Source organism: Talpa europaea, assembly GCF_964194135.1.
Source record: "Talpa europaea genome assembly, chromosome: 11".
NCBI classification, from domain to species: domain Eukaryota; kingdom Metazoa; phylum Chordata; class Mammalia; order Eulipotyphla; family Talpidae; genus Talpa; species Talpa europaea.
Window position 1 is genome coordinate 83338115 of NC_140078.1, and position 27677 is coordinate 83365791.

Here is a 27677-nt window from a genome sequence, read left to right on the forward strand (position 1 = left end):
CTGTCATAAATTTGAACATTCCCTTTGGGAATCAATGTGAACTTTTTACCCTCTCTAACTGACACAAAAATTCTACAAAGCAGCCCATCTGGAAGGGGCCCAGAGTATAGTTATCAAACAAAGACCTGAAGAACAAAAGAAAGAACTAAAATTTTTAAAGAGGTAACGGAAATATTTGCATATTCTCATAATGCACTTGGAAGCTAGAGTTTCTGTATTAATCCCTCAGCTGTGGCTCTGATCCCTGTGGTTGTGTCTGAAGGCTGAGGACTTTGTGCACTGGAATTGAGAGAGCAGAAATATATAGAATCTGTTCAACAGATGAAATGGGTGTCATTTTTTGAAGTGTGATAGCATCGGAAGTGGGGAATGCTAGAGAAACTATACAGTGCCCATTCCAAAATTGGGGGTTTTATAAGATCTACATAGAACCAGATAAATTTGTCTTTTAAAGATTAAAGTCTTTGACTTACTACAATTCCTTTAGCCAGGTATTTTAAAAGGAAAGTGGGGCATGGCTTGTGGCTTAAGGTCCCACTTCTAATAATGGGAAGCTGCCATGTAACCCAAGCTTCCCTTGGAGGGATAAACTGTAAAAGTCGCCAAATATTTTTTCACATTCAAATAAATCATCCAAACATGGTTAACTAGATGCTCTGCCATGACCCTTATTCCATTGATATGACCATTAATCCATTTTAAAAACTAAAATCTAAAACCTCAAACTTTTCTTTTCTACCTACTTGACAGCTAAATTTGGCCCACTACAAACATCTCCATTTCATCTTCTTGACACAAAGGACAATATTAATCATGGGTAAATGGCATATGAGACGACGAATAAAAACTTGGACATTGCAAGGCTCTTTGACCTGCAGAAGCAAACACTGATCAAAGATTCAAATGCAAGTAAACCATAAGCATGAGCTGCTTTGTTTCTCACAACAGGTATATGAACTAGTGAATTGGGTGTAATCCCCAAACTAGAATGAGATGATTAATTTTTAAAGGGTCTCTGAACATTTTATTAATAATGTAGTAATTCCTAAAACCTTTTTAAAAACTACAGTCACACATTATATTATCATTAAAACAAAAAAAAATAGTTAATTTTAGGACCATGCCAGAAGTCATTTTCCTAGGAAATTATATGTATATTTATACATAACATCTTAAATAACAATAGTAAATCACGCCTATTTTTGAATATTTGGAGAATGTAGAAAAGCATAAATTTAAATTTATGCTTAAATTACAAGTTATTCTTAATTCTATCACCCAGAAATAACCATACTTGTTTTATAATTCTAACAGGTTCATTCATATGTTTTTTCATAGTTGATACTATACTCCACACATGAAAACTTACATTCTGTTCCTTTGATATAATATGATGAATAACCCTTTTCTTAATTATTTTAAAATCATAATATAATGTCATGCTGTGTTACATTCTGGCTTATGAGTGGATGATGACTTATTTAATCATTATCCTTTTTTAGAATTATAAAGAATACTAGGACAAACATTTTTTGAGGTATAAATGTTTTTGTTTCTGGAATTTTAAAATACTTTTATGGACTAGCTTTTTGAAGGTAGGTCAGTCAATATAGCTATTGGGAAGGGTATCACCTCACTAACTTTTTGATGCTTTTATCAACTTAGATTCCTACTGTTACATAATTAGTGAAAGGTAATGTTTACTTGCCTGCAAGCTCATGTGTGCTATTTTACTAATTTTATTTAGGTGTTTGTATATTTTATTAAATTATAATGTTTTTGATTACTGCTTTTTCATATGTTCTTTGGCATTCTGTTTCTTTTATCGACTATCAATGGTTCCTGACATTTTACATAACTGGGCCTTTTGTATTATGTTGGCAATTTATTTGAACTCAGAATAAATTATTTCACAATGCTTATCTTTAACTCAATGTTGACTTATCTATTGTTTATGTTACCTTTAGAGTTCATTTATCTTAAAATAAGACTCAACAACATTTTTACAACTATTTCCTTTTATCTGTTTCTCTTGGTTTTGACTATTATTAACTAATTGGTAGCTTTCCTGGAAAAACCCTTTAAGGAGATTTACTCATTTACCATTTACAAATTAGTGACACTGTCTTCTAATCATGAGTCCATTCATCATCATGTGTTGTTTTTTATCACTCTCAAACTTAAAATTTACATCCATACTTAATAATGGGAAAAGAACAATCTCCAACAACATGAATAATTCAGGGTTTTCACCTGATACCATCAGAATTTTAGCACAATAAAGGAGACACAGTGTGACTGAAAATGTTTGAGAACTATGGTGAACAAACAGGGTACAATTACAAGATTGCCTTTGTGAGTGGCTAGGGTTACACCATGGGAATCCAGTGATGTCACAGATCACCAGTGGTCTGGAGAACATAAACAGAGCTGCAGATAAGGAGCCTGCAGAACAAAAACTTTTTATTCCTTTCAACAGATTCTGGTGACATTGTAAGTCACTGGTGGCTACCAACTGAACAAATGAAAAAGAGATAAGAAACTTGTAAAACAAGATTGTCATGCAATTTGGAGGTTCTCATAACAGAGTAAAATCCCCAGTGGTTTCTGCTAAAGCTTACAATAAGTGATAAGAAATTATGGATAACAGGACTTTGATTCTATTGAGGGACTCTTGTGACAAAAAATAAACAAAAGCTAGAAAATTCTTCAAGGTCAGCAGAGCCCTGGAATAAAAAAATGAAATTACACTGCTTGCATACAATTCATTTCTTTTAAGGTCTGGAGATTCTGTATAGCTTAAAAATATGTAGAGAATTCAACAATAAACATTTGAAGTGGCAGATGGTAGAGAAAGGTTAATTAAACTACATCACATCCATTTCAAAACTTGGGGTTACTGGGAACAAAATATATTTAATTTCATGGAGAGGAAAAAGGGGTGCTGGCTTGACAATTTCCTTTGTCCCCAAGGGTCATAAAAGGAAAAGTGAGGCAAGGACTATGGTCTTATGTCCCCCTTCTAAACATGGAGAAATCTAATCTAGTTTCTATTCCCATCAACCTTGGATTATTCAATGGATCTCTTTCTGATCTACCCTCAGAATCTATCTGTTTCTGGAGTTGAGGTTCTGAACTTAATCCTGATTTGTCACTGCTCACACCTTGTTTTGCAGAATTTCTGGGTGCTCAAATATCCAAAAGTCTCTGAAAGGTGATAGGCAGAAGACAGACACTGTCAGATGATGTTAGATTGGTTGCTATAGCAACATGGTAGAACAAATGGAAAGCAGATACAAGTGGAAACAGGATGGGTAGTGGGGAAGAATATTACAATTTATCAAATGAGACTCTAGAAAGAGTTGTAGTGGACAAATATCCAAGAAAACTAGTTGTACTTGAAAAGCAATTGTATACGGTAATGAGGGAGAAAGACTCTAGGTTGAATGATGGGGTGGCTTTTGACTACTGGGTGAATGTCATGGGATTAACTTGAAAGGAAATGAGGGCAGGGGCACAGAAGAGGAAGGGGGTCCAGTGTAGAAGAAGCACATGAGATTAGTTTGTAACATGCTGATTTTGAGATGTTTGAGGAGATGCACATGGAAACATTAACTAAGTAGTCAAACAAATGAGTCTAAACTTCTAAGATGAGGTTAGCGTTGAGAAGTCAAGTTTAGGAGTGTTCAGCAGAGTTCAACACATGAAAGTAGATGAGATTGCTTAAGGAAATCATGTATGAATGAAAACTTAAAACAAACAAACAAAAAATGGAGCCCTGGCTTAACAGTCTGTGAAAGAAGAGAAGAAGTAATGGGCCAGAGAGGTCAATTCAGAATCAGGAAAATCTTGGGCAAGTCATGAACTAAGAGTTCAAAGGACAAACTGGGCCCAGAGTTCATTTTCAGGGAAATTTTACATTAAAATGCCCCAATTTAGCTTATCTTGAAAAACGGGGAGGTGAGGCCACCCTGGTCTGCATCCCTAACTGTATGCATTTGGCACCCCAGTTTCAGAACAAAGCACCACCTCTTCCCACTGTCACCCGACATTCAGAGATGTTATTATGATCACATTACCACTACCTCTAATTAAAAATATAATTTCCAATATCATGTCTATATTGCATGACTGTGGCAGAGGTGAATACAACCAAATTGGTTATATGTTTACAGGATTTTTGCTTGAACTTCAGTCAGTGCTATTCATTGCTGTGACTTGTGTGGTCTCTATGGACTTGTGGGTTTACAACTCTGGGAGGCTATGTTAGAAGCTAACACAAGGAAATGGACACTTGAAAGAATTAATTTATGTCAGATGAAATAGAGGAAGGCAGTAAGTTATGCTGTGGACTTGACAGGGTCCTACATTCCTTCTGGCGATCTAGAGTCTCACCTGTTAGAAGCCATGGGAGAGAGAGAGAGAGACAAGGGTGGCATGTTTGATTAGCACTTACTGGGTGTCGCACACTCTAGTTGCTATGTCATATATAAATGTGTACATGTTTGTGTGAGTATGTGTGTATCACCTCACTTAACACTCACAACAATCCCAAGATATAAAGATTATTTTTCCCACTTTGAAAAGAGGAAATTAAAGTCCAGGGAAGTAAAAGAACCTGCCTACAAGTGCATAGTTAATAAGGGGCAGAGCCAGGCTTTGAGCTCAAGTTTGACTCCAAGGTCCATGGTTCTGACACCAGATCACCTTCAGAGCAGTGAATAAAGTGGGGCAATAAGGTAGGGAATTTTGATTTGCTTAAAATAAACAACCTTAATAGCATAATAGCCACTCCAAATACCAATTAGAATATCAGATAAAATGAATCCATAATGGCCTATCAAAACGTCAGAGTGACAATTTAAGACAAATAGTATAATAGTATTCTGGACACCAAATATACTTAGGTGTATATCGTTGAGTATATGAACAAGGTAATTCTATTTTCTGTCTTTCCAGAACCTTATAGAATTTAAGTCTTGACATAATATCCATTTATACAAAACATATAATGTCACTAAGTATTTATCACAAAGGTAAGGGAGAAAAGAATTTCAAAAAAACTAGAGAAAATGTGGTGTGAAAAGTAAGCCACAGGCTAAAATCTTTTTTTCTAAGAAAGGGATTATTCTTATACATATTCTTATATATATATAATTATTCATTATTAAATAATTTGACTACTACCAACTGGTTATAAATGGTAGTCTTGTCTAAATATGTTCTTGTAGAAAATACTCAAGTTTATATTTTATGTGCCCATAATCATGATTTAGTATTGAATCAATGACTATTACAAATAGGAGTTTGTTCTATACATATTTTAAGTGATTTTTCAGTTTCCTAAAGGATTCAGTCATATTCATAGTTAGCCTAGCTCTTTTAATTTTCCTAGCTTGCAAACCTGAACTTAAAGCAAGTCATCTGGCTTTGCTTTTGATTCAAATGAATAGGTTTAATAGTCTTTCTTTGTATGCTTTTATTATAACTCCTACTTTTATCATACTTCAGATTGTCATTCATTTCAGCAAAATTACATTACTTCACTCACTCAGAATTTATGATCATGTAAGGAGAGCAAGGCTGATAGGAAGAAAACTCAGTAGTTAAAACTTGAGAAATTTTGGTCTCCCAACACTGTTCTTGGTATCTACAAATACTCCCTATACATTGCTAAAAGCTATAGGAATAGTATCTTCAAACTGATGAAAATGAGCTGCGCTGTAGTAGAAAATAAAATACAGCCTTAAACATGACTTTTTAAAAGTCAGAGATCTATGAAATCATTTGATCCAGTCCAAGCATTCTGACAGGTAAGGCTTCGTCAACTTCTTTCTGTCGATTCAGCAACTGGAGTCTTAAAGACAGGCACTTTTTTTATGTTCATAAACTAATGTTCTGTATTGAGAACATTGTGACTCTTTCCATGAAAGTATAGTGGACTTATCAGAAATTTTTTATACTCCCCAAAACCCGTGAGTCAATACAGCTATGTGGTAAGCAAACCATTGCTTTAACGTATAATTTTCAATGTTTGTTGGTGTGCCGAGTGTATATTAAAGGTTCAGAGATGATGCCGCATAATTATGAAGAATCAGGAAATGGTGAATCTGAGACATATAGGGTTGAAAATAAAGAGGCATGTAGTGGAGGGTCAAAACTAACATTATATTCAATATTTCAACTTATAGAGAAGGAAATTGAGGTCAGAAAATATGTTTCCAAGGACAGAGATAAATAACAGGGATCAAGAGTTGAATCTAGAATTCCCAGCTCCTAATTCAGTTCTCTTTCTATAACATTGAGCTGCTTTGATCCGAAGAAAACATAGTTTTCTGGCTACATCTTGAAAAACGACAAAATTATTTATATTAACATTTATGAAAAACAAAAACTGTTACCAGTGAAGAGGTTGGCCTTGAAGTTTTTGAGTGTTATCTATAATGATATTGACAAAATTACAGTATTCAGTTTCCATTAGACATTCACCCTCTTAACCATTTGGGGAATTGCCTTTGAATAGACATTTAAAAAAAATATATAAAATTTTAGTAATGATTTCAAGTGCCTTTTGAAATAAAATCAAAGCCACAATGGACATTTTTCAATCTCTCCTATTTCCTAGGGAAATATAATGGCTATCAAAATTTCCCAGCTTATTCCAGCATCGAGGATGTTAAGATCCCTTTCCTTTTTTTCAACTTCATCTATGTGGATATATTCAAAAGGAAGATTTTAAAAAAAACCTCATTTATCTTATTAAGTTTTGATGGATTTAAACAGTGAAGTAAATACAAGTCCTGCATGTTCATCATAGTCAACATTGGGCCCTCACTTGAGAACATGGGGATAATGAATGAGCTGAGGTGGTAAAGAGCTGGGAAGAGACAAGCAGGCTCAAGTGTGACAAGGTACAAGGTGAGGATTCTTGACAAGGTATAAGACACCTTTCCAAAACCAGTGGAAGTGGTTTAAGAACAAGTGTCTACAATTTAAATGTAATGCAGTAAAATTTCCAGCCATGTTGATGTGAGTAAATGTGCCTCTGAATTGAATGTGCATGCGGGATTCAGCTTATCCACACTGGAACCTGAGATGTGTGTTGGTGAATAGTACAGAACCAGTTTTGCTAATCATGCCAGTGAAAACTGAGAGTACTGCATATGTCTGAAGAAATTAAAAAAAAAACAAAATAAAACAAATTCTGCAACTCACCGTGCCTGTTGTGCCCAATGAAAGGTGATTCATCTGTTGTGTCAGTGGGCCCATCATGTTTGCTGGCTGCATTGACATAGGATGGTCCATTGTTGGCGTAATCACAGCACCCTAAAAGCAAAAGCAACACCCATCTGAAAACATGTTTCAAAAGGAAGGAAACTTCAGGTAAACAGACAAATAGAGTAACCCGTGTTAACATTAATTTTGCTCAATTTTTATTGAAAATGCTATGTTCAACTAGGTATGATTTTTATATCCAGTGATGCCATTTTATGCTTGTCTTAATTTATAGAATGAGCCACTTCTTTTCCTTTAATGGGATTTATTTATGATGTGTTTAAATGCCTTTTATTAGTAATTCCAGCATTCTATGCATTTCAAGATACCACATGTATTTTCTCTTTCGTTGTTTCGAAATACAAACTTCTCTGACTGGAAAACATGAATACTATGGACATTTTCTAGATTTCCTTGATTTTTAATATGACCTTTGGTGTATTCTCTTTATCCACAGTTTATGTGGCTACTTTTTTGATCATACAAACTACCATGGGGGGAAAATGGCACCCCAAGTAGGTTTCCTCACTGGAACTCCTTGAAAGAAATATGAAAAGCTAATATAAATTATATAAAAATGGTATCTTTTGTACTATGTATCATGGTAACTATTTCCTATGTCTTCCCCTCCTAATCTTTTGACCTACTTTCTTTCTATCTGCATTTTTAACATAAGACAGAAGAATAATGAATTCCTTTAAATGCTGGTCAAACCACCTTTTTAAAAGCTCAGTTCATATTCAAAACTTCTCATTGTTAGTGAAGCATGGAGTCACACATTACCCTTTCCTTTCTTCTCCCCTATTCAATCATGCTCTTGTCCACCAACTTAGAAAATGGACCAACATAGCTTTAAATATTTTTATTAAAGTAACTTTAGTTCATAGCATTGTGAGGTTCTCAGATTTACAGCATTATCACTTGAAATTTGTATGTGCAACATTATGATCGCCACTAAAATTCTAATTTGCATATACCACCATAAAATTGACCCCCGTCACCTGATTAGCTAACCTCCAACCCATTTCCTCACTGCTGATTACCATTTTATTCTCATACTCTAAATATTTGTTTTTGTTTTGTTTGATTATTTTTAAGTTTCAAGTGTGCAGTTTTATGTTTAGGCATCTCTGTATACTACATCATCATCAGAGATCATGAAGTTTCCAGCAACTCTATGCAGTCAACACTATCTGCCCCATACCCCTTCCCCTTTGGGAGCCACCATTTTGTTGTCACTCTTCAGATTTTTTGTTTTTGTTTTTGTCTGATTTCAAAAGCTAAGGTTGGGTAGAATCTCTGTGATTATATAATTTTAGCTTTACTTTAATGATAATAAAAAAGGAGAATTTCATTTAAATACCCAGGCGGTAATATAATGTTTATGTTTCTGGATGTTAATTTTTTTCTGTAAACATTTTTCTCACTGTGTGACTTTTTTCCATATGAATAAATATTTTGAAAAAATGAAGCTCTGATAGGTTCATGCACATGGCAGGATATCTGCACCCAAACTATCCAAGAGCAAATATTTCCTAAAACAGTTTTGCTCAGGATAATTCGTTCCTCATGTTATCATCCATATCAACCTGTCACTCAGCCTACTTTATGTGTTCCTCTTTAATAACATGGAGGGAGAAAAGGTATTGAACCATATATTTGGAAATGCTTTGTGAACAGAACCAACCATTCCTGTTCAAAAAGACATTAGAACTTCTGAGATAGAATCAACCAGAAAACATGTGTATGTCATGTTATTGGCCTTGTAAATATACATGATATTCATTCATGTCATTGGAATTTACTCATGATTTTGTAAATTGTTGAATGATAAATCAGGGTGCTTCTAGAATGAGAAATAGAAATGTTTACTTAATTCACAGACACCATATTTTCTTTGTGCTACCCAAACTTCTTTAACAAAAGATCTTTAGTTTTCCCTTTTATAAAAAGAGAACTCAGGTTCTTCTTAAATTTCTTAGGATAAACTATAGAATAACTTCAGAGTTCAGACAGAAATCCTGAAGCATTTTTTTCAACCCCAAAAGGGCACTTTCAAAACATTTTAATCCTTAGCAGGTGCAAGACTTCAATACTCTTCTTGAAATTGAGACAGCCTATCTTCTTAGAATATTTGCCCCTGGAGATTCCAACATGCTGCTAAACTGTGATCCAGTCTTGGAAACTCCTCCATTCTAATCATTTTGCTGAAGCCACATAAAGATTCAGTCCCATAAATCAGAGATAAAGACTAAGATGTGTTTGGTATGGATACTCCTTCCTAATGCCCAAGGGGTGACCTCATTCCTTAATGGTGGAAGTGGTAGACTTCTGTCTTTCTTTGGAAGATGATATGCAAATGAGATATTCAAGCATGTGACAGATGAATCGAATCCAGGCATGATAAGAATAGAAGGATTGAATGCCTGCATTTGGAATTAATTTAAGAAGAATTGCTGGTCTCTTTAGAGAATACTTTCAGGGAGTTTGATTACAGATGCCACACAGTGAGTGCTGCTTCTGTGTAGAAACCAGAAACCTGACAATCAAAGGGAAGAGAGAGAAGTGACTTGTCATCATTTGGAATTGTAAATAGCAACAGTAAGCACAGAGAGGAAGACAACACAAGGAAAGCATTCCTTTCCTGACCAGATCAGTTATTGAAAATAAATGAACAATGAAACACTGATTCTTGGAGGAGGGCTCGTAAGAACATACATTCTTGTCCATATTCAGTAAAAATATGCAGTGAACACACAATATAAACTAAATTTTAATTACATAGATTCTTGAATAGTCTCAAAGGATAGGGAAATTTACAATTGTAAGTTAAAAATATTGGACTGGAACAACTTGGAGAAACAAGTTTTCTTGATTTTTTTTTTTTTTTAGGGGCAGGTAACTTAGAGAGTTAAAAATGTAGCTTACCCTCAAATGAACCCTAGAATAATGACTCCATAATGAAGGGGATGAGAACAAAGGAGAAGGAGGTCCAGTGGCTTAGGATAAAGCACTCATGGTGTTTTGATGGTGGGGATGTGGTGTTAACATACATACATCTGAGGAGGTGTGGACCTATTCACCTAAATTACATACAGTGTTGTAAACCAATGTTATTGCAATAAAGAAAAAAAATAACATGTAAGCTATCTGTACAAAAGATTGAGTCTTCTATCATTTTGTTTTGTTTTCTCATCAAAGATTACAGAACCACCTTTGTATTATACAGAATATTAAAAAAGAAGAGATAAAGAAAGAAAAAAGAACAAAAGAGGAAAAGAAAACCCTTATGGCTGTTAAGGTAAATCTAGTGCCCTCAACCGTAACCATGCTTCATTTAATAAACTGTCAAATCCATTCCTATCCAATGCATTTGAGCCATAGACTGAACAGCGTTTTGTGACAGATGTTGCCAACACATTAAAGGTAATTTCATTTCCTTGAAATGTATAGAATGTTCTGTCTGATGGAGTTCACTTGGCAAATGGCAAAGCGAGAGGAAACAGATTTTTCATTTTAGCATCTCCGGATGTCTGGGTTTGCTCAATGTTTAAGCTGCAAAGAAAAATACTGTAACATGCTGTAATTCCACTAAAAAGCACAATGACCCAACAGCTGATGGTAATGTCTGGTCTATTTTAGCTACTGACACTACAAAACAAAGCTGTTCACACTCAAGAGATACAGGGCGGATCTGGTTGCCCTAGTTCTCCAATAAACAATTTCAACAATCATTTGGATAAAGTTTCCAAAGAGCATGGATGTGGATTAAACATATGTGGCCTAAGGCCAGAAAAGCATTTGTGTTGTTAATTTGAAAGACATTTTAAATATTTGAGATTTCATCAATTTTTTAATTTATCAAGTGACATACAGGATCATGGGCAAATAATGGGAAATACGTATGCTCTTTTCCATCAATAGAAGATGTAGTTTATTTAGTGCCAGCACAGAAACTACAGTGAGAAGAATGACTTTCACTCCTGTGATTGTCAGAATTCTAGGTCAGTGATATTCCAGGTACAATCTATGAACCAACAGCAAGAGACCACCAGCTAGACTCTCTGGGGTCTAAGCTTTTGGAGTCTGTGTGTGAACAAGTCTTTTCCAACACCAGTGTCCTCTGTCTATATAAGCTGCTATTGTATAAGTAAATGTTATATTTCTTCCAGACAACTGTTTTGCTTTTATTTATGCTGTTTGTAAATCATTTGTTTTAAACTGGCCTTGCAACAAAGCATGAGACTTTTGGGAACCATTGCATTATATCTTGTAGAAAAATGTAAAGAAGTCAAGGGCACCATTTTGATAAGCTGCAATGGCATGATTATCTGAATAATTCAGCCCACACCTGGTGACCTGATATGTTCCCATTTGATCAGTTTGGCTTGTGTGGTAGCACATTTAAGAATCGTTCCTTGCAATCTTAATAAGCCAGGATTTGAAATCATAGGAACATAAAGCCAAAGGTAAGAAAATTATCTGGATGATAAAAGTGTAAAAAAAAAAAAAGAAATATCACACATGTCCCCCTTTTTGTCATATTTAGATGACTTAGATCAAAATGTCTGCGGACCATATTTCACTATTTTCCTCTAGTTACTTATGCAAAACTAGAGGACTTTTTAATAGTCATTATTCAACATGACTTAAAAAAATATGGTTAAAGGTCGTTAGTCTTCTTTTGCATCTCTATGATTTCTGCTTCTCTGTCACTTTTTATTATTTCTTGAATAAATATCTAGTTGAGTTTGTGTATAGATTATTTTTAGCAAATGCAAAATGGAATGCAGAGATTAGTATCAGTTTATACATAAATTAGTTTGAGTGATTTTTCTAATGGCAGTGATGATTTATGTATGTATTTACAGTAATGTAAATACCATAGAGTATCTTATTTAACTTGGGGACTGGCTATTCAAAGGCAATACCCTGCAATATGAGTGTCCAACATCCCTTGTAATATATGCTGAGATGTGCAATCTCTTTCATTTGTTGATGAATGCTTGCTTGCTTATTTGATTGTTCGGACATGGGTCCTGGGTGAGGGTTCAAGAGAGCACCTATGGGAAGAGGAAAAAGAGGAGCAGGAAAAGTTATTAATTATTCCTCAACTACACTGATACATTTCCAACAAACTTTGAGGGGGCTGTCTGACTTTTGAAAATATTATGCTTGAAAGACAGAAAGCTGGGGCAAAGCTGATAGCTAGGATTTTGACATTGGAAGCATTCTGGAATGATCTCTGACAATTGCTGGCGATATGGGAGAATGATGAATAATTATTTTAAGTTGAAGCCACACTGCCCCCACAACTCCTTTTAGTGCGTAAACTCTCCATTTCCTTTATTATTCTTTAATTGCTCCATTCAATATTGTACCTTGCAAGAGTCAAGTGTTTACACACATTTTGCAATCCTTATAAAGGGGAATTACATGCTGTAGCTACTTAAAATAGTCTTTGTTTAAAAATATCAGCATGACTAATTGTTCATTTAAATTAAATATATATACCAATACTTTTAATTTAGATCATTAATACTAAGAGGGCTTAACTCATGTCCACTTATTTTACTACTGTCTAGAGTCTGAAGTATATAATCTATGCTTCATAAATAATGGATAGAAGAATGATGAATGAACTAAACTCCAAATTAAGTGGTTCTTAGAAATTCTTTCTTGAAATTATTGGTCAAAATGGAACATTCCAGAGGTTTTGAGAAAACTTGTTTTTACAAGTAGCAGTTCAGTTTTAAATTCATGATTTGGAGCATGTATATGTGTTTCTATTATGTTCAGCCACCATATCTTTAAAGACAAAATCTGAAATTTACTTGACGTAAAATGTACTACTAATGCCACCCTAGTATATTTATGGAAATTATTAAATTAACTAAAATAAAAAGTATTTATGCATGTGCACATACCAGGTACAATTTTGCAAAGTCTGGAAGGGCCATTTGGCAATGTCCAGGGGTGATATGAGTTAGAGGCCACTGATGTTGCTGAACATCTTACAACATGTAGGACAGTTTTCTACAGGAGAAGATTATGTTGTCAAAAATGTCATTAATAATGAGATTCAGAAATCCTGGTCTATATAAGTATATGTTATCTATACAAAATGAGAAAGTTTGAAACCACAGTCATTAGAACATGTCCCAAAATATCCATCTATTCTCTGCTCTGTATAACTAGATATTATGCCAAGATCCTATTTATGTCATTTTCTAAAAACATGTATATAAATCAATACTTCAAATCTTGCAATTAAGTAATGAATAGACGCAAGACAATTATGTGACTTTTATTAACTATATGATTATTTTTGAGTTCAAATTTATAATACTTTTTATTTTGGAAATGTGACTAATTGGAGCTGAATTTCCCTTCTTGGTTAGGTTAGAGATATTAGAGTCAACTGACATACCTGCACTAATATTTAAAGATATGCAGTTGTGGACTGGGATATGATGTCTAGAAGTGGGACATTTTCCATTGCTATATGGGAAATTTAGGAGAGTTATGTCTATCGTTTGCCTAATGAGAGAATACCTATTAACTGTAAAATTAGTTTTGTTTTTCTTTCTGCTCTTAAGATTCTTAATGTTGAGTTGCTTTTTGATTCAGTTACCATTAGTTGGAATTGTTTCTTTTTTAATGTGTAATATTAAATGACATTAAAACCAAATTAGTTTTAACCATGGAGTTCCCTTTAAAAGAAGCTTAATTATATACTATGTGTAGCCAACTGTGAATAATGGTTTCAATTAGTGGTTAAGTATCTATTTGTACAATAGTGCCATTGTGAATGAGATATAAAGTAAATATGTCACACTGAAGTATTTCTTACCAAAGCAGGTAAATAGATAATTAGGATTCTCAACAATACTTTTTGAATCCTTTAGAGTTTTATGCTCAAAACTTAATAAACTTGTTTAGCAGTGTTTTGATGTTTTCAAGAAGCTTCTTTCGAATCCTAACAGAACAAAATAACATTTGAAATATATTATTAAGGGAGAGATGAAAATCTGAAGACTTTGGTATTCAATGGTTAACTGGTTTTGTTGACTGAATGTGCAGTAGAATGATTAGCTTTCTTCATTAAATGGGTACACTTGATTAAAAGTATGAAAGGAATTTTATTGTGGAGATGGGTTACTCTATTCTGTTCCTTTCATATTTCTACTTAAAAGGACAGTAGTTCCTGAACTAATGGGAAAATGAAGTGTAGATGGAAGGATCCCAGGACCTTTTCAATGAGTTTGTTACAGTATTATTCATTAGCCTTGCACTCCTTCATATGATCAATGTGTGGTTCTCAGCGAAGGGGAGTCTAACTTGCACAAATATGAGTGCCATAAAAATCCACGTGGGGTGGTGTAGACAACGTAAAGGAAACACAGTATTGGTATAGAAAAACAAATGATGTAACCTTAGTCTTTAGTCCATACTCTATGGTATCTATGGTATCTGCTCCTATGGTGTCTGCCTCCCTTACTCAGATGTATTACACAGTTCAAAGTCAATTTAAAATGATTTGAGAAAAATACAGATTAAAGACTATTACATATGACATATGCCAAATGAATAGGTTAATAACTATATATTTTACCACCTCTATGACTTTCTAAGAAACAAAGAAAGCCCCTGATATCTACTCATCAAATATATTATATAATAGAAAATTATATTAGAGATATGGAGAATTGCTCTAAACCATTTTACTACCCAAACAAGGATAACAACCCCCCCAACTGTTTTCAAGATGAGTAGAACTGATGTTTCTTATTTTTTTGCCCCAAGAGGGGACATAGGGAAAACTGTGTTAAATTACCTTCTACCAAAGTGCAAAGTCCATTTTTATAGCTGTATTAGCATCTTGAAAAAAATATTATTTCATAGTGGAAATATCAGATGTTTAGGACCCAGTATTGTTAAACCAATGGCTGTTTTACATTAATGTGTTCAGGGAGTGAAAGGGTAGATAGAACAATTCCATGATGGGGTCCAGATATTTTCCATTCCTGCTTGTCCTTTGTGGGGTGAGTGAATGGGGATCACTCTTGGAATGTGCCTTCCCTTTTTCCACATTATCTTTTTCCAAAAGAAGGCTTCCACAGGCAAAGGTCCAGGATAGCCTCTTTAGCACATTATGCATACTCTACAAAACCACTTGGCTTCCAACTGACCTTCTAGTCTAATTTCCCACCACTGCACCCATCATACTGAACTGCTCATCCTCTCTGGCACTTCTTTCCTCTTACCTTCCGTGTCCTGATCAGGCATGTTGGGCATCTGTAACAGGTCTCCAAGTGCCTGCCACGTTTCCTATCAAATGCTACCTTCTAGGGAACATCTGTGAGATGTGCTCCTCTCTTCACTCATAACATTTGGCATACTCTTTGATCAAGGTCACAGTACTTCTCCCCTGGTCTCTAAGCTTACTTTGCCATTCATGACATTTTATTCATTTTCTAAAGGTGTCAATGCCTAGCACACCATCTATCATGAAATCGGTTGTCATGGTATTGGAGGACTAAATGAGTGTCGGTCACTTGCTCAACAACAGCCAGGACTTCTGCAACGTTAAGAGGATAAACAACAGTAATAGCAACCAACTGGACAAGACAATCAAAATGAAATAAGAGAAGCACTCTCTGGAAAAAATTGTCTTAAAAATCCATCCATTCAATTGCTCTACTTTCTCTTAAAAGTGCTCTTGTCTGACCATTGCCAGCTTGCTGAATTCCCAGGCTCTCAGAGCCACAGACTGCCCCGGGGAATTCAGTGCTGGCATTCACTATGTTACTTCTGTTCTGTGAAAGAACTGCATATACCTGATTCCATATGCCTGCAGAATTTCCTCTTATATATCACAACCAATGTGCACTACCTCAAATGCAGTGTAAGCTTTTTTATTGTTTTCCTATGCCACAGACTATTTTAATAGCCATTTAGCTGCCTAATATTTTTGTCAACTCTTGCCATGGGATAAAAGACATGCTTTACGCACCTCTACAGAACTCACTTTTGTATGTGAAGTAGCTTTTAAATATATGGAAGTTTAAAATGCAGTATTCCAGGCCAGTCTTCTAAATGATAAGGCAACAGGATGCCTCGCAGATGTCTGAATATTTATGGGCAACGTCTTTTGTCTGGTAAAATGTTTATCTAGCCTTAACTAGCACTCAGGACACTGTGAGCTATCATACAGCTTCTCATTAAAAACTTCTCCTTACTGACAAATAGGAAAAAAAAATCCAGCTGCAAGTCATTTTCCAGGTCTTGCAGACTCCTATTGGTCAATGGACATGGGAAATTGTTTCTTAAACCACAGGGGTGATCACGAAGAAACGCTGACTGTTATCCCACTCATGACCATTGTTTGCAGCACAAATTGCCTAAATTGGCCGCAAGGCACCTTGATTCTGACTGTGAGTAGAAAAGTAGTTATTCCTTGTCCTGCAATTCCCCACAAAATACACTTTATTTTGTGGTCCCTCAGAGGACATTTTTGACTATTCATTTTCTCCTTTAAGACATTTTAAAGAAATTACCTGGTTAAAACTGGCAACTCAACTAAACATAAGGATGCAGGTATGAAATTGTGACCCTGTTAAAAAATGAATGTCCTCCCTTTAAGGCACATTTTCTATTAATGTCATGTCACTAACACATGTCTCAAGCTTGGTTTATAATATGTTCATGCATTATCATGTAATCTATTACTGAGATAAAATATTGAATATATCCTGGTAGAATGGCCATATCCTAAAGTAAAAATTTATACATTAGCACCCAACTGACATAAATTCTGAGGTCTGCAAGATGATATATCTATCTATCTCTATATATAAAGATATGTATATATATATGTATATAAAGTTGTCGAGTAGATGAGATGAAAGCCAGTTGTATGTTTCTATTCTTCAGTGTCCTATTAGTTGTACAATTTGTTCCAGGAACTTAGTTACATCTTTTGTTCCACTTAGTTTTTATTGTCATTTCTCCTAACCAGTAATAATATATTAATGCCCAGTCTTTGATTTTTTTCTTAGTTTTACAGAATAGTTTTAAACTTTCTAGTATCTTGTCTCCCAAAGTCTGGTCTAAGACCAGATAATATTATCTGGGAGCTTATTGCAGAATTTCAGGCCCAGTTCCAGTTCCAGCATTTCAGTAAGATCATAGGTGAGTCAAATTTATGGTCAAGTTTGAGAAGTTTTGATCTTTCTTTTTATATTTATCATGGCTTTTCTTTAAGTTTTCAGTTGTAGCAAATGTAGATTCTTGATTCATTTTTAAATTTTGTTCATTCATTTTACAGCTCTTAATCTTAGGAACATTAATATGCCTTCTTATTAGGACCACAACCAAATAGTAATATTTAGTTTGTTTCTCAATAGTCTCCACAGGGTTTTTGCCTCTATCTATAACATTTCTTTAACAAAACATTTTTTCTTCATTTCCTATGACCTTTCACAACAACCATCAAACTGAAACCTCCATTCTTTTCAAATAATATCTTCAAATTCAACAACGAAAATGAATGAAATGGTGATTATGACTAGTGTTAAAAAGATTCTATATAGGGCCTCCCCTGGTGGCGCAGCGGTTGAACACTGGGCTGCGAAGCTGCCCAGCTTCTGCAGCGTCGGTTCGATCCCTGGCCGCAGGTGAGGGTCCCACATGGGCCACAGACCTCTCCTGCTTCGCCCGCTGCTCCCCTCAGCAGTGTATTTTGTCAGTCTGCCGGTTCTGTCCCCAGCTTTGGCTCTGGTGAATTCTCTCACCTTCCTGCACTTCCGACTGTACCCAGTGCTTGTATAAATAAATAAGTAAATCTTAAAAAAAAAAAAAGATTCTATATACTTTGTAAAGTCAACATCCAAATGTTTTGATTAAGCCTATTTACATACCATGCATATTAGTTATTGAGTAAAGGTTTTAGAAGTAAAATTCCAAAATATTGCCACTTATTAAAATTAGTCAAAAATACCTATGTAAACTTAAAAGATAAAGTTTTCGAAGTTTTTGTAATCTCAGTCTTTTTTCCTCTGAACTTCTGACCCAAATTGCCATCTACTTACTGAATCTAAAACATTTCATTCCTCAAAACAACACTCCCCCTTCTGAACATTTTCTTTTACTTTCTATCTCAGGTTTGCAGGTCATCTTTGCCTTTCCCTTCCCCATCCTCATCCATAACAAACCCATAGCTAAGTCTCACTGCTATATCAGCGATAGCTCCAAAACGTGCTCCTGGCTAGGTTAAGCCCTTCACCACCTTTCCTTAGGTGACTTTAAACACTTCCTGTACTATGCCTTTGTCCCTCATGGCTGCAGACCATGATTTCACAATACCCTCACCCCCTTTTATTAATACTCTTTCCCCACACAGCAATCGCTGCTTTTTCAGCATAGAATTGAAAATGCCCTTTATCCCCTAAGCCCCTCTGTTCTTAGCTCCAGATATGTGACCTCTGCTAATCAGAAGCACCCATAGGGACTTTGGTTTGGAAATCAGTTCAGAAGGGAGAGGACATGTGGCATTGTTCTATCCGCCAGATGGTGGCAGAAGCGGCTGACTCCATGGTTTGCAGAAATGGCGCCTTATTTCCCCAGAGCAGAGCAGGGTGGCTTGGGGATTAGCAGTAGCAGCAACACCCATTTTAGTCTTGCAGCAGGAGATCTAGAAGCTTCTTGTCTGCTAATAATACTCATCATTTATTCAAAATGAAGCTAAAGTCAAGATTTCTCCTTTTTTTAAAGATTTATTTACTTATGCATACAAGAGCTGGTATAAAGACCAGAGGTGAAGAGTTCTCCGTCCATAACAACTTTATGTCTGAGGTAAAAAATATGCTAGCTGCATTGTTTCTAATTTATTTTGAAGGTAGATTAATTGAGAAACTAAACTATTATAATTCTATTAAAAGTTTACTAAGATACACTTATTATTTCCTACTATTCCTTGAAGGTAAACAAATACTTTGTTTACTAAGTGATATTCAAATTTTGAAGTGTTTCTCATCAAGTGGCCTTGATGATATACCATCTTTATATTACCTTTTAAAACTTCTGTAAAAAATAACAAGGGGCTGAAAATACACTGAAGTAAACTTATTGCAAAAATGTTTTTCCTGACCTTTTGACCACAAGCTGAAATGATACCATCATATTAAAGTTATTCAAGAGAAAAATATTCAGAACCAGGTTTTTCTTAGTTTTTCTCTCACCTTTTCCTCTTAGCACTCCCTTCCCTTTTTCATAGATTATATGTATGATAGGTGGAGAAATGAATGTTCAGCAAAATCAGGCAATTTGGCTAGCATCAGAGGTTTTCAACATATACTTTTGCTTCATTTCACGCAAGAACAAGCCTGAAACCATCTGCCTGCCAACAACTACATCCTTCATTCCCATTATGGAGACAGACCCCCCCACCTCATCATTAAAAGACAATCTTCAAAGGGACATTGTTTTTGCTTATTCCCATTTTGACAGATGTTTTATATCATCTACCTCCACATGCTAGCTCATCTGTAAGGGACTGCCCACTCTTTGCAGCCAGCTGTGGAAATAGCTCCAGTGTCATCTGTGGCAATACTCATTCCATTCTTCTGACCTCACCAAAGACCACATCCAAGAGCAGGAAAAACAAACAGCTCTGATAACTTCCTCTAAAACATTTCCAGGGCAGGAGGTAGGCCCACTTTAGACAAGAGCTCTTTACAAAGTACATAACAAAAGAGAGGCAAGTTTATTTGAAACACTCAAATGTCACTAAGCTAGCCAATCGGGGTAATCCCTGGATTAAGGAATAATGAAGCAATAGCATCTGTGGGCATAATTCAGCTGAAAACATCTGGTTGACTCAGAACCACTTCAATTAGCTGGAGTACGCATCCGTCAATCATTCTTTTCTTTTGATTATATAAAGTTCCCACAAGGAAATGTTTACACCAACTCATCTAACTCTTTGAAATATTGTGAAGAGACTATAATACATTTTTCAAATGGATAGATATTTTACTTGGATAGCTCTGTGGTGGATGTATGCCTTGATATTAAAATATATTTTAAGGTAACAAAATCAGATTTTCACAAAAGTCTATCTTGACTTGCTTGAAATCAATAAGGTGAAAAACATTTAGTAATAAAAATTACATCAATTTCTGGTAATGAGGGGAGGCTTAAATGATAGTATATATGCTAAACTGCCTGCAATGTTAGAGACTTAATAACTTTTTTAAGGCTATTTTGGTGATGTTTAGTTTAAGATCAAGGATGTACACTAATTCTTTCATTCACTAATGTTTACTGAGCACCTACTATGTCTTATCCTAAAAGAACTTAGTGTTTAGGAGTTAAATGACCTTAATGAGATGTAAAATAATGTTTCAAAAATATAATGCAAAGTGATAAGGATATTAAAATTTTATAATAAACAGTAGGTCAGTTTTCATCCAGGGATCTAAAAAAAATTAGAGGTCAATAATGGAAGGACTTTGTTTTCTGAAGAGTTGTAGGCTAGCATGCAAGATCATATCAAATCAAACTAGTTAGTTCACATCTTTTAGGATCTGGGAATGAGAGAAGCAGGAAGATACAGGTGCAAAGATCTTGTATGTAGTGGTAGAAAATTTGACAATTTACAATTGTCAAAGTTGACAATCTACAGCTCTTGAAAAAGCAGATAGGTACAATTGTCTTAAGCAATGACATCAGTATTATCCAGCTGGATTCCTAGAGGTAGCCTGAGGCTCTCTACAACCCCTGGCACATTATTTCTGGGAGGGGTTCACTAATCCTGCTCCAAAGAGCATCCAAAGTATTAAAATAACATTGTCTAAAAAAGAGAAGTTGTTAAAAACCTGATTTTCATTTCTAACTATGAAGAGATATGGAAATGCAATTAAGAATGTAGAGGTACATTTGAAAATATAACTAGAATTAGCAACGGTGGCAGTTTTTGGCTCTACAAACTGTATGAAGATATTCCACTCACACAGACAAGAGGTAGCCATAATGGCTGCATGCATGGAATCAGGGGTTCTCTAGTCCTCACTGCTTATATCCCATGTGCTCCTCTCTCACACACATGAAAGCTTCATTCCTTCCTTTTATTCTCTGAGGAATTCTATTTTTCCCTGATTCTTTATTTTACTCATTTACCTCTGATTTCGTGGAGGAGATGCTACAATCCCTCATGCAAATCCAGTGTTGATTTTATCTCCCAAAAGGTGTGAACTGGTACTCATGTTTGTTTTTCACTTTTAGTGAGTGAGAAGGTCCATAAAAGTCACCAGATTTGTTTCTGTAATGTTAATTTTTCTGTATTTGGCAAATTATTCTCAATGTCTTATATTAATATAGGATTTTAAGCAAAATCTAAAAACAAGTAGGAAAGAGTTCATCTTTTTGTACTTCATGATAATTATTTTCTCTTTAAAAATGTGAGTTATTAGACAAAAATAGATTTTTATTTTAATTTTACTTAAAAAATAAATACTATCTAATAAAAGGAATGACAAAATAACATTACTTTAAAAACTATACAATTTGTGTTTTAAATCAGAATTTCTTGAATATTTTGACTTCATATGTAGGATTTTGGAAAAAAAAATGAAATGGCTTTGTTTTCAAAACAAAATTAAATAACTATACAATGCTCAATTTACTTATAAGGCATAACAATATGCTATCTGTAGATAAATTTTAAAGGATTTTTAGCATTTAGTTGCAGACAGAACTCAAGTTAAAGAAAACACAATGACACATTTTCTATATAGCTCTTTCATGGAATTTTCTGTTATTTGTGATATGCTTTATCTAAGCCATTTGCTTTAAAATGCAATGATTGTCATTAAATTGATAACCTGAAACATCTTACCATGTTTATAACATTAATGTAGACCATTTCCAATGACTCCACAGATTAAAATAAGATATTTTTATCTCAGACATAACATCCAGCATTATATAATTTAAAGACAAAAGGAATTAAATTAAGATACTATTTGGATAAATGTGCCTGTCAAAATCAAAGCTTTTAACAAAATCATATGAACTCCTTTCCACTTAAAATATGATGATGGACTCACAAAAAGATTAAAAATATCTTACTTCTTGTGCTAATCTAATTGGCATCAGTGGACATGGGGAAACGTCCTAATATTTTCTATTCTATGTACAGGAGGGCCCAATCAGAGTATGTTTTATTAATCTGTCAACTTGATTTACTCTGGGTTAAATTATGTAACCTGAAATATAAAAATTTAATGAAGAATCAGACCAGATATAATGAAGTAGAATTGGTGTTAACTGGATTGAAACATACCTGTGTCAGTTCTGCTACCAGCTTGTGTGATGTTGGATATATCAATTAACCTCTCTGAGCCTTAATTCCCTCATTCACAAAAATATTATCCTATAATATTCAGATTTATATCTTGTGATGGCATATATAATATTATCAAGATCTTCATGAGAACACAGAACAAAGGACTTTGATGTAACACTGAATACACAAGCATCATTCTAGATGATAAAAAGTTGAAATCCAGAAGACTACTAACACACCCGATTGCTAATACCTGAAATTCTTTAGAAGGTTAACAAATTTGTCTTTACATAATAATGGAAAAGAAATGCATATACTCAAGCCCATTGAAGAACCTTATTCACACTAGGATACTAATGACCAGATCAAATTCTTCAGAAGGAGTTTTATGAGAAACACACGTGCTATGGGTTTAATAGAACTGGGGAATGGTTTTCATTACCTAGGAACCCTCTCCAGGTTCCTACCAGCCTCTCCTCCCCCCTTTCAGGCCACTCATATATGCAACCAGAATCCCATGAAATCTTTCCTTAGTAGAATGTATGACCAGGTTATTTCCACATTCCCTAATATATTCATTTGATTTTTCTTCCCCAATACACTGCAAGTTTCATCAGGGAAAGGATGGCATCTATTTACTCTATTGCAAGCCTCAATGTGAAACAGCACATACTGAAGTTTCTATATAGTTCTTTTAATGAAAAGGCAAAAAGAGACAAGGAATGAATTTTGGGTAATATTTAAGTAACTTGAAGAAAAGGCATCATCAATTTGAAGGTGTGGGGAAGGAAAGACATTAAAAATAATGACTGAGGGCCTCCCCGGTGGTGCAGCAGTTGAGTGCTGGGTTGCGAAGCTGCCCGCAGCCTCTGCAGCACCAGTTCGATCCCCAGCTGCTCTCCGGCCACCGAAGGAGGGTCCCACATGGTGTGCAGACCTCTCCTGCCGCCCGCTGCTCCCCTCAGCAGTGTACTTCGTCAGTCTGCCTGCTCTGCTCCTGCTCTGGCTCTGGTGAATTCTCTCACCCTCCCGTGCTTCTGACTGTACACATTGTATAAATAAATAAATAAATATTTATATTTATTGTATAAATAAATAAATTGTATAAATAAATATTTAAAAAAAAATGACTGAGATTCTCAAAGACAAATTACAGCTCCTCAACAATTTAATCACAATCTGGCCTCAAACATTTAAAATAGTTTGGCAGCATATTCTATATTATTTTGTTAAGTTCTCACTCCCCCACATGCAAGTTCCAAAAAAGAAAGCTTTTTTATTTTTGTTTTTGTGTTCTAAAGTGCCCTAAATAAAGCAGGTAACTGATAAATATTTGTGGGATGAATGAATAAATGGCTCTGGTTTTATTTTTTTCAATAAGTTTACTGCTATAAAATAAATTTAACATTTTTAGGGATGTGGAAAGACTACTTAAGAAATTCTACTTTTTCTTAGTTGCTATTTTTCCAAGTTAAAGGCAACAGGAATTTTCATGATTATTTTGGAAATACTCCAGAAGTCAATTAATTACAAAATAATTATAATTTGAAGCTCTTGAACCTCCCTCAGAGTCTTCTTAAATAGCTTGAGATTAATAATATTTATGCACATTTTCTTTCCCAGAGGAATTTCTTAATTTTCAAATGCACGCGTATCATTATGGAAATATAGTCCACAAGTTTTTGAGCCATTTACATTGTGCTGTTGGATTATAATTTTGATTAGATTCATTTGACAATTAAAAGGCTACTGTAGGACAAATACGTGTTTCTCTTAGAAACCAATAAACACATTTTCCAATGGAAGTAATGTGAAGAATATCCAACTGCTTTTAGGTAGGTTGAAATTCATGAATTCTGAGGAAGTTTAATAATTTAACATGAAAAAAGATGTGCTTCCTAATGGAGCTTCACTAGAGATGATTAAACTTAACAAAACCAGAAAAAGACAAAAGAATGGTGAGATTTAGACAGTGTCTAAGGAACTGAATCTGTATAAGGACAAAAGTGAATAAGAAGGAAGGAGAGAAAGATCTAACTCAAAAGGATAAGAATAAAAGGACTTTCCTTCTTGCATAATTTTGACTCTGCTAGGAAATCAATGCTGTAACAATTTATTTCATTTTCTAGGACAGTTGTAAGAAGAAATTGTGTGAGCCAGAATGTTTCTCATCATATGCCTGGTCATGTGTAACAGAAATAGACATGGACAAATGATTGGCCAGTCTGATTTACGTGGGACTGTCTACATAATTTCATAAGCAGGGGTGACTTCTGCTAACAGGGCAGCCTTGCTGAACCATGGCAAATCAGTATCATAAAATACTGGGAACATATCCGAGTCCAACTCAAGAGAAAATACTGCAGCTACATGATCTTGCATTAGAAGTTCATCCCAGGTGCAAAATTCACAGTCTCTTGTTGTTGTTAGAGTAACAAAGGAAAAACTGACAAATTCCTACATACTGGTTCAGGTATCAGTAACTAGATGGTATACATTAAATGGTTATATTAGAAACTAATCTTGTAGTATTATAGATAATACCCCTCAAAAGGGTGCTTCTGCTGATCTTCTGCCAATGAATCATTATTTTACCAATTTCAAACTGAACCTTATTTTTAGAAGACATGAAGGAAAGTTAAATCTTTGAGCCACAATCCAATTGGCAAAAAAACTGTCTAAATATAGGGGCATACTCTTAGGGATTTTGGGAAATTTACTTTAAACTTTCTGCTCTTTAAAATGTCAAACAGAAAGGAGAGAAAGTATCACATGATAGCATATATAAAATCTCAGGAAAACCCTACAGGAAAATACGATATTCTTCATAATTCAGCTCTCACTTTCCCCTAAATCGACTTTTCAAGTTGGTCATTGGAAACATTGAAACTATTGAGTCACTCTTAGCTCATACTTTTATGATCAGTAATGTGGTTCTTATTACCAGTATTAGCTATAACCTAGAGAAAAAATATATTTGAAAGCCCTAGTGCCAGAATGGAATAATTCAGAAAAAAACTGAAATAAGCTATTCTTGTCAATAAAGCAAAAGAAACAAAAACATTCAGAAACAAGATAAAAAACCACCCTATTCTAAAACTGATAAGAAACCTCCAATGCCAATGGTTTAAGATATAATGAGTCCGACATTCAAAACAAGTGTTGAGATAAATAAATCTAAAAGCAGAGACCTCTTCGGATGCTCCTATGGCCCTCACAAAATTGCTAATTGCTTTTGTTGTTTGTATCTCCTAGAGAATTGCTGGTGTTTTTCAAGTTTTATTGCACTTGCTTTCCCTGGAAAAGGTGGTTTAATGAGAAAATAACTGCCAGAAATGTTGGCAGGATTGGTATGGAACAGTTTTGCAAGACCATATATGTAATCATTTTCCAAATCTTTATATTCAACCCTTAAACTTCAGTGGAGGTTGGATTAAATGACCTCTCAGATTTCTTCCAACTTAAAATATCTATCTCTATTTTCCAATTTATCACTGGACCCAGTTCCCTAGGTGGAAACATCAAGTGCATATATTTTGTTTGATTAAAATGGCATAGGTAATACAATATATAATTAACCTTAAAATTATAGGTGTAAGCAAAAGTATAGTTTGCTAAATAATCCTGCTTGCAAGGAGCATAAGCACTTGATTTACTGCATTAACACAGCATCATTATATGCATGTTATTTCATAAGCCTATGTCTAAGAGCTTTGTATTAAATCAAGCACAGAAACTCTTAGAGAAAAGTAAATGAATTGCTAGAAATCCCATCTATTTTCTCCAGTGGGAATGAATCACTCCCAAGTCTATCACTGTCACTTTTGTACGCCAAAACTGTATTTTAGTTACAGATTAAAAACCTCTATCTGGTTTCACAGATTCAACTTTCTCACAATGAACTCCATGTCCCTGATCTTGGGCTTAGTCTTTCTCTTATACATACTAATTCAGTTTAAGGATGTCACCTGCACTAGAGTCAAATTTCACCCATGTACCTCTTTATCCTTGATGTCCTTTCTTTTCCTATTTTTCAGTTTTTCTGTTTCATCTCCTTTATAGGTTTTATTCTCTCTCCTCTTATCTAATTTATACCATGAATATCAACAGTGGTTAGTCTTTTTTTAATTTTTTTAGAATCACATAAATGCAACGCTGAACATACCATTAAACATATTTTGTAGCACACATACAGGCATGTGATTTGGCTTCATAATGTATACAGTGGAATCAGCATATGTACACAAAAATGTGTGCTTAGTATCCTTCCATCCACCCATACATTTGTTCATGCTCATACATATCTATTCCTTGAAATAAATTGCACATATTCAACTTAGAACATTAGAGAGAGATAATTTTGGAAAGTAACATTAAATTTATACATGCAGAATGTAGCAGAAACTTGATAATAAGTGATTTTCCAGTATTGATTAAAAAATAGTTGAGACACAAGCCTGAAGAGATAAAAAGGTTTTATAGGAAAGTAAGAATTGATTTTTAATATACAGCATTGTTATGCAGAAATGGTTCTAATGTGTATTGATTAAAAACCCTTTAAGGATAACTTTGATAAAAGGTTTCTCTTCTCAATAGATTTTTTCAGATTATTGTTCACAATCCAAGTTAATAATTAGACTGATTTCCTCTGTACTAAACGAGAATTAAAAAGCCAAGAACATATTATTTCTAACATGGGTAAGGTCTGATCCTTTCTTGAGATTTACTTTCATTTTCTCAGCTTATTCTAGCTTCCATCATGAACAATGAAGTTTTGCTTAAGTGATATAAAAAGGGACAAGAACCAACCAAATTAAAAGTATATATATATATATATGTATATATATATATATATATATATATATCTCACAACAACAGAGCGATGTCAATTATACCAACTGCATGTCTTCCTGACAAAAGTCAGCAGGAAGGTAATATTTTGCTTCTTTGCCAATGAAACAGTGTTTTCTGTCACTTCTGAAGTACAGTTTTCAGTCAGTTGAACTTGTTGAGCAATTACTGTAAGATAATGACTTGATATTTGTTATACTGG

General features: G+C 34.5%; 1 protein-coding gene across 6 annotated transcripts in view; it reads right to left on the minus strand.

Moving 5' to 3' along the window:
* Nucleotides 1-27677, minus strand: part of RBMS3 (RNA binding motif single stranded interacting protein 3) — a gene marked incomplete at both ends in the record, with an annotated part of 625037 nt that overhangs the window by 40442 nt on the left and 556918 nt on the right. For all 6 annotated transcript variants that reach the window (XM_084247514.1, XM_084247510.1, XM_084247513.1 and 3 more), the window contains one exon: nucleotides 7216-7326. In XM_084247514.1, the coding sequence (XP_084103640.1) occupies nucleotides 7216-7326 (111 nt within the window). The remainder of the gene's footprint in view (nucleotides 1-7215; nucleotides 7327-27677) is intronic.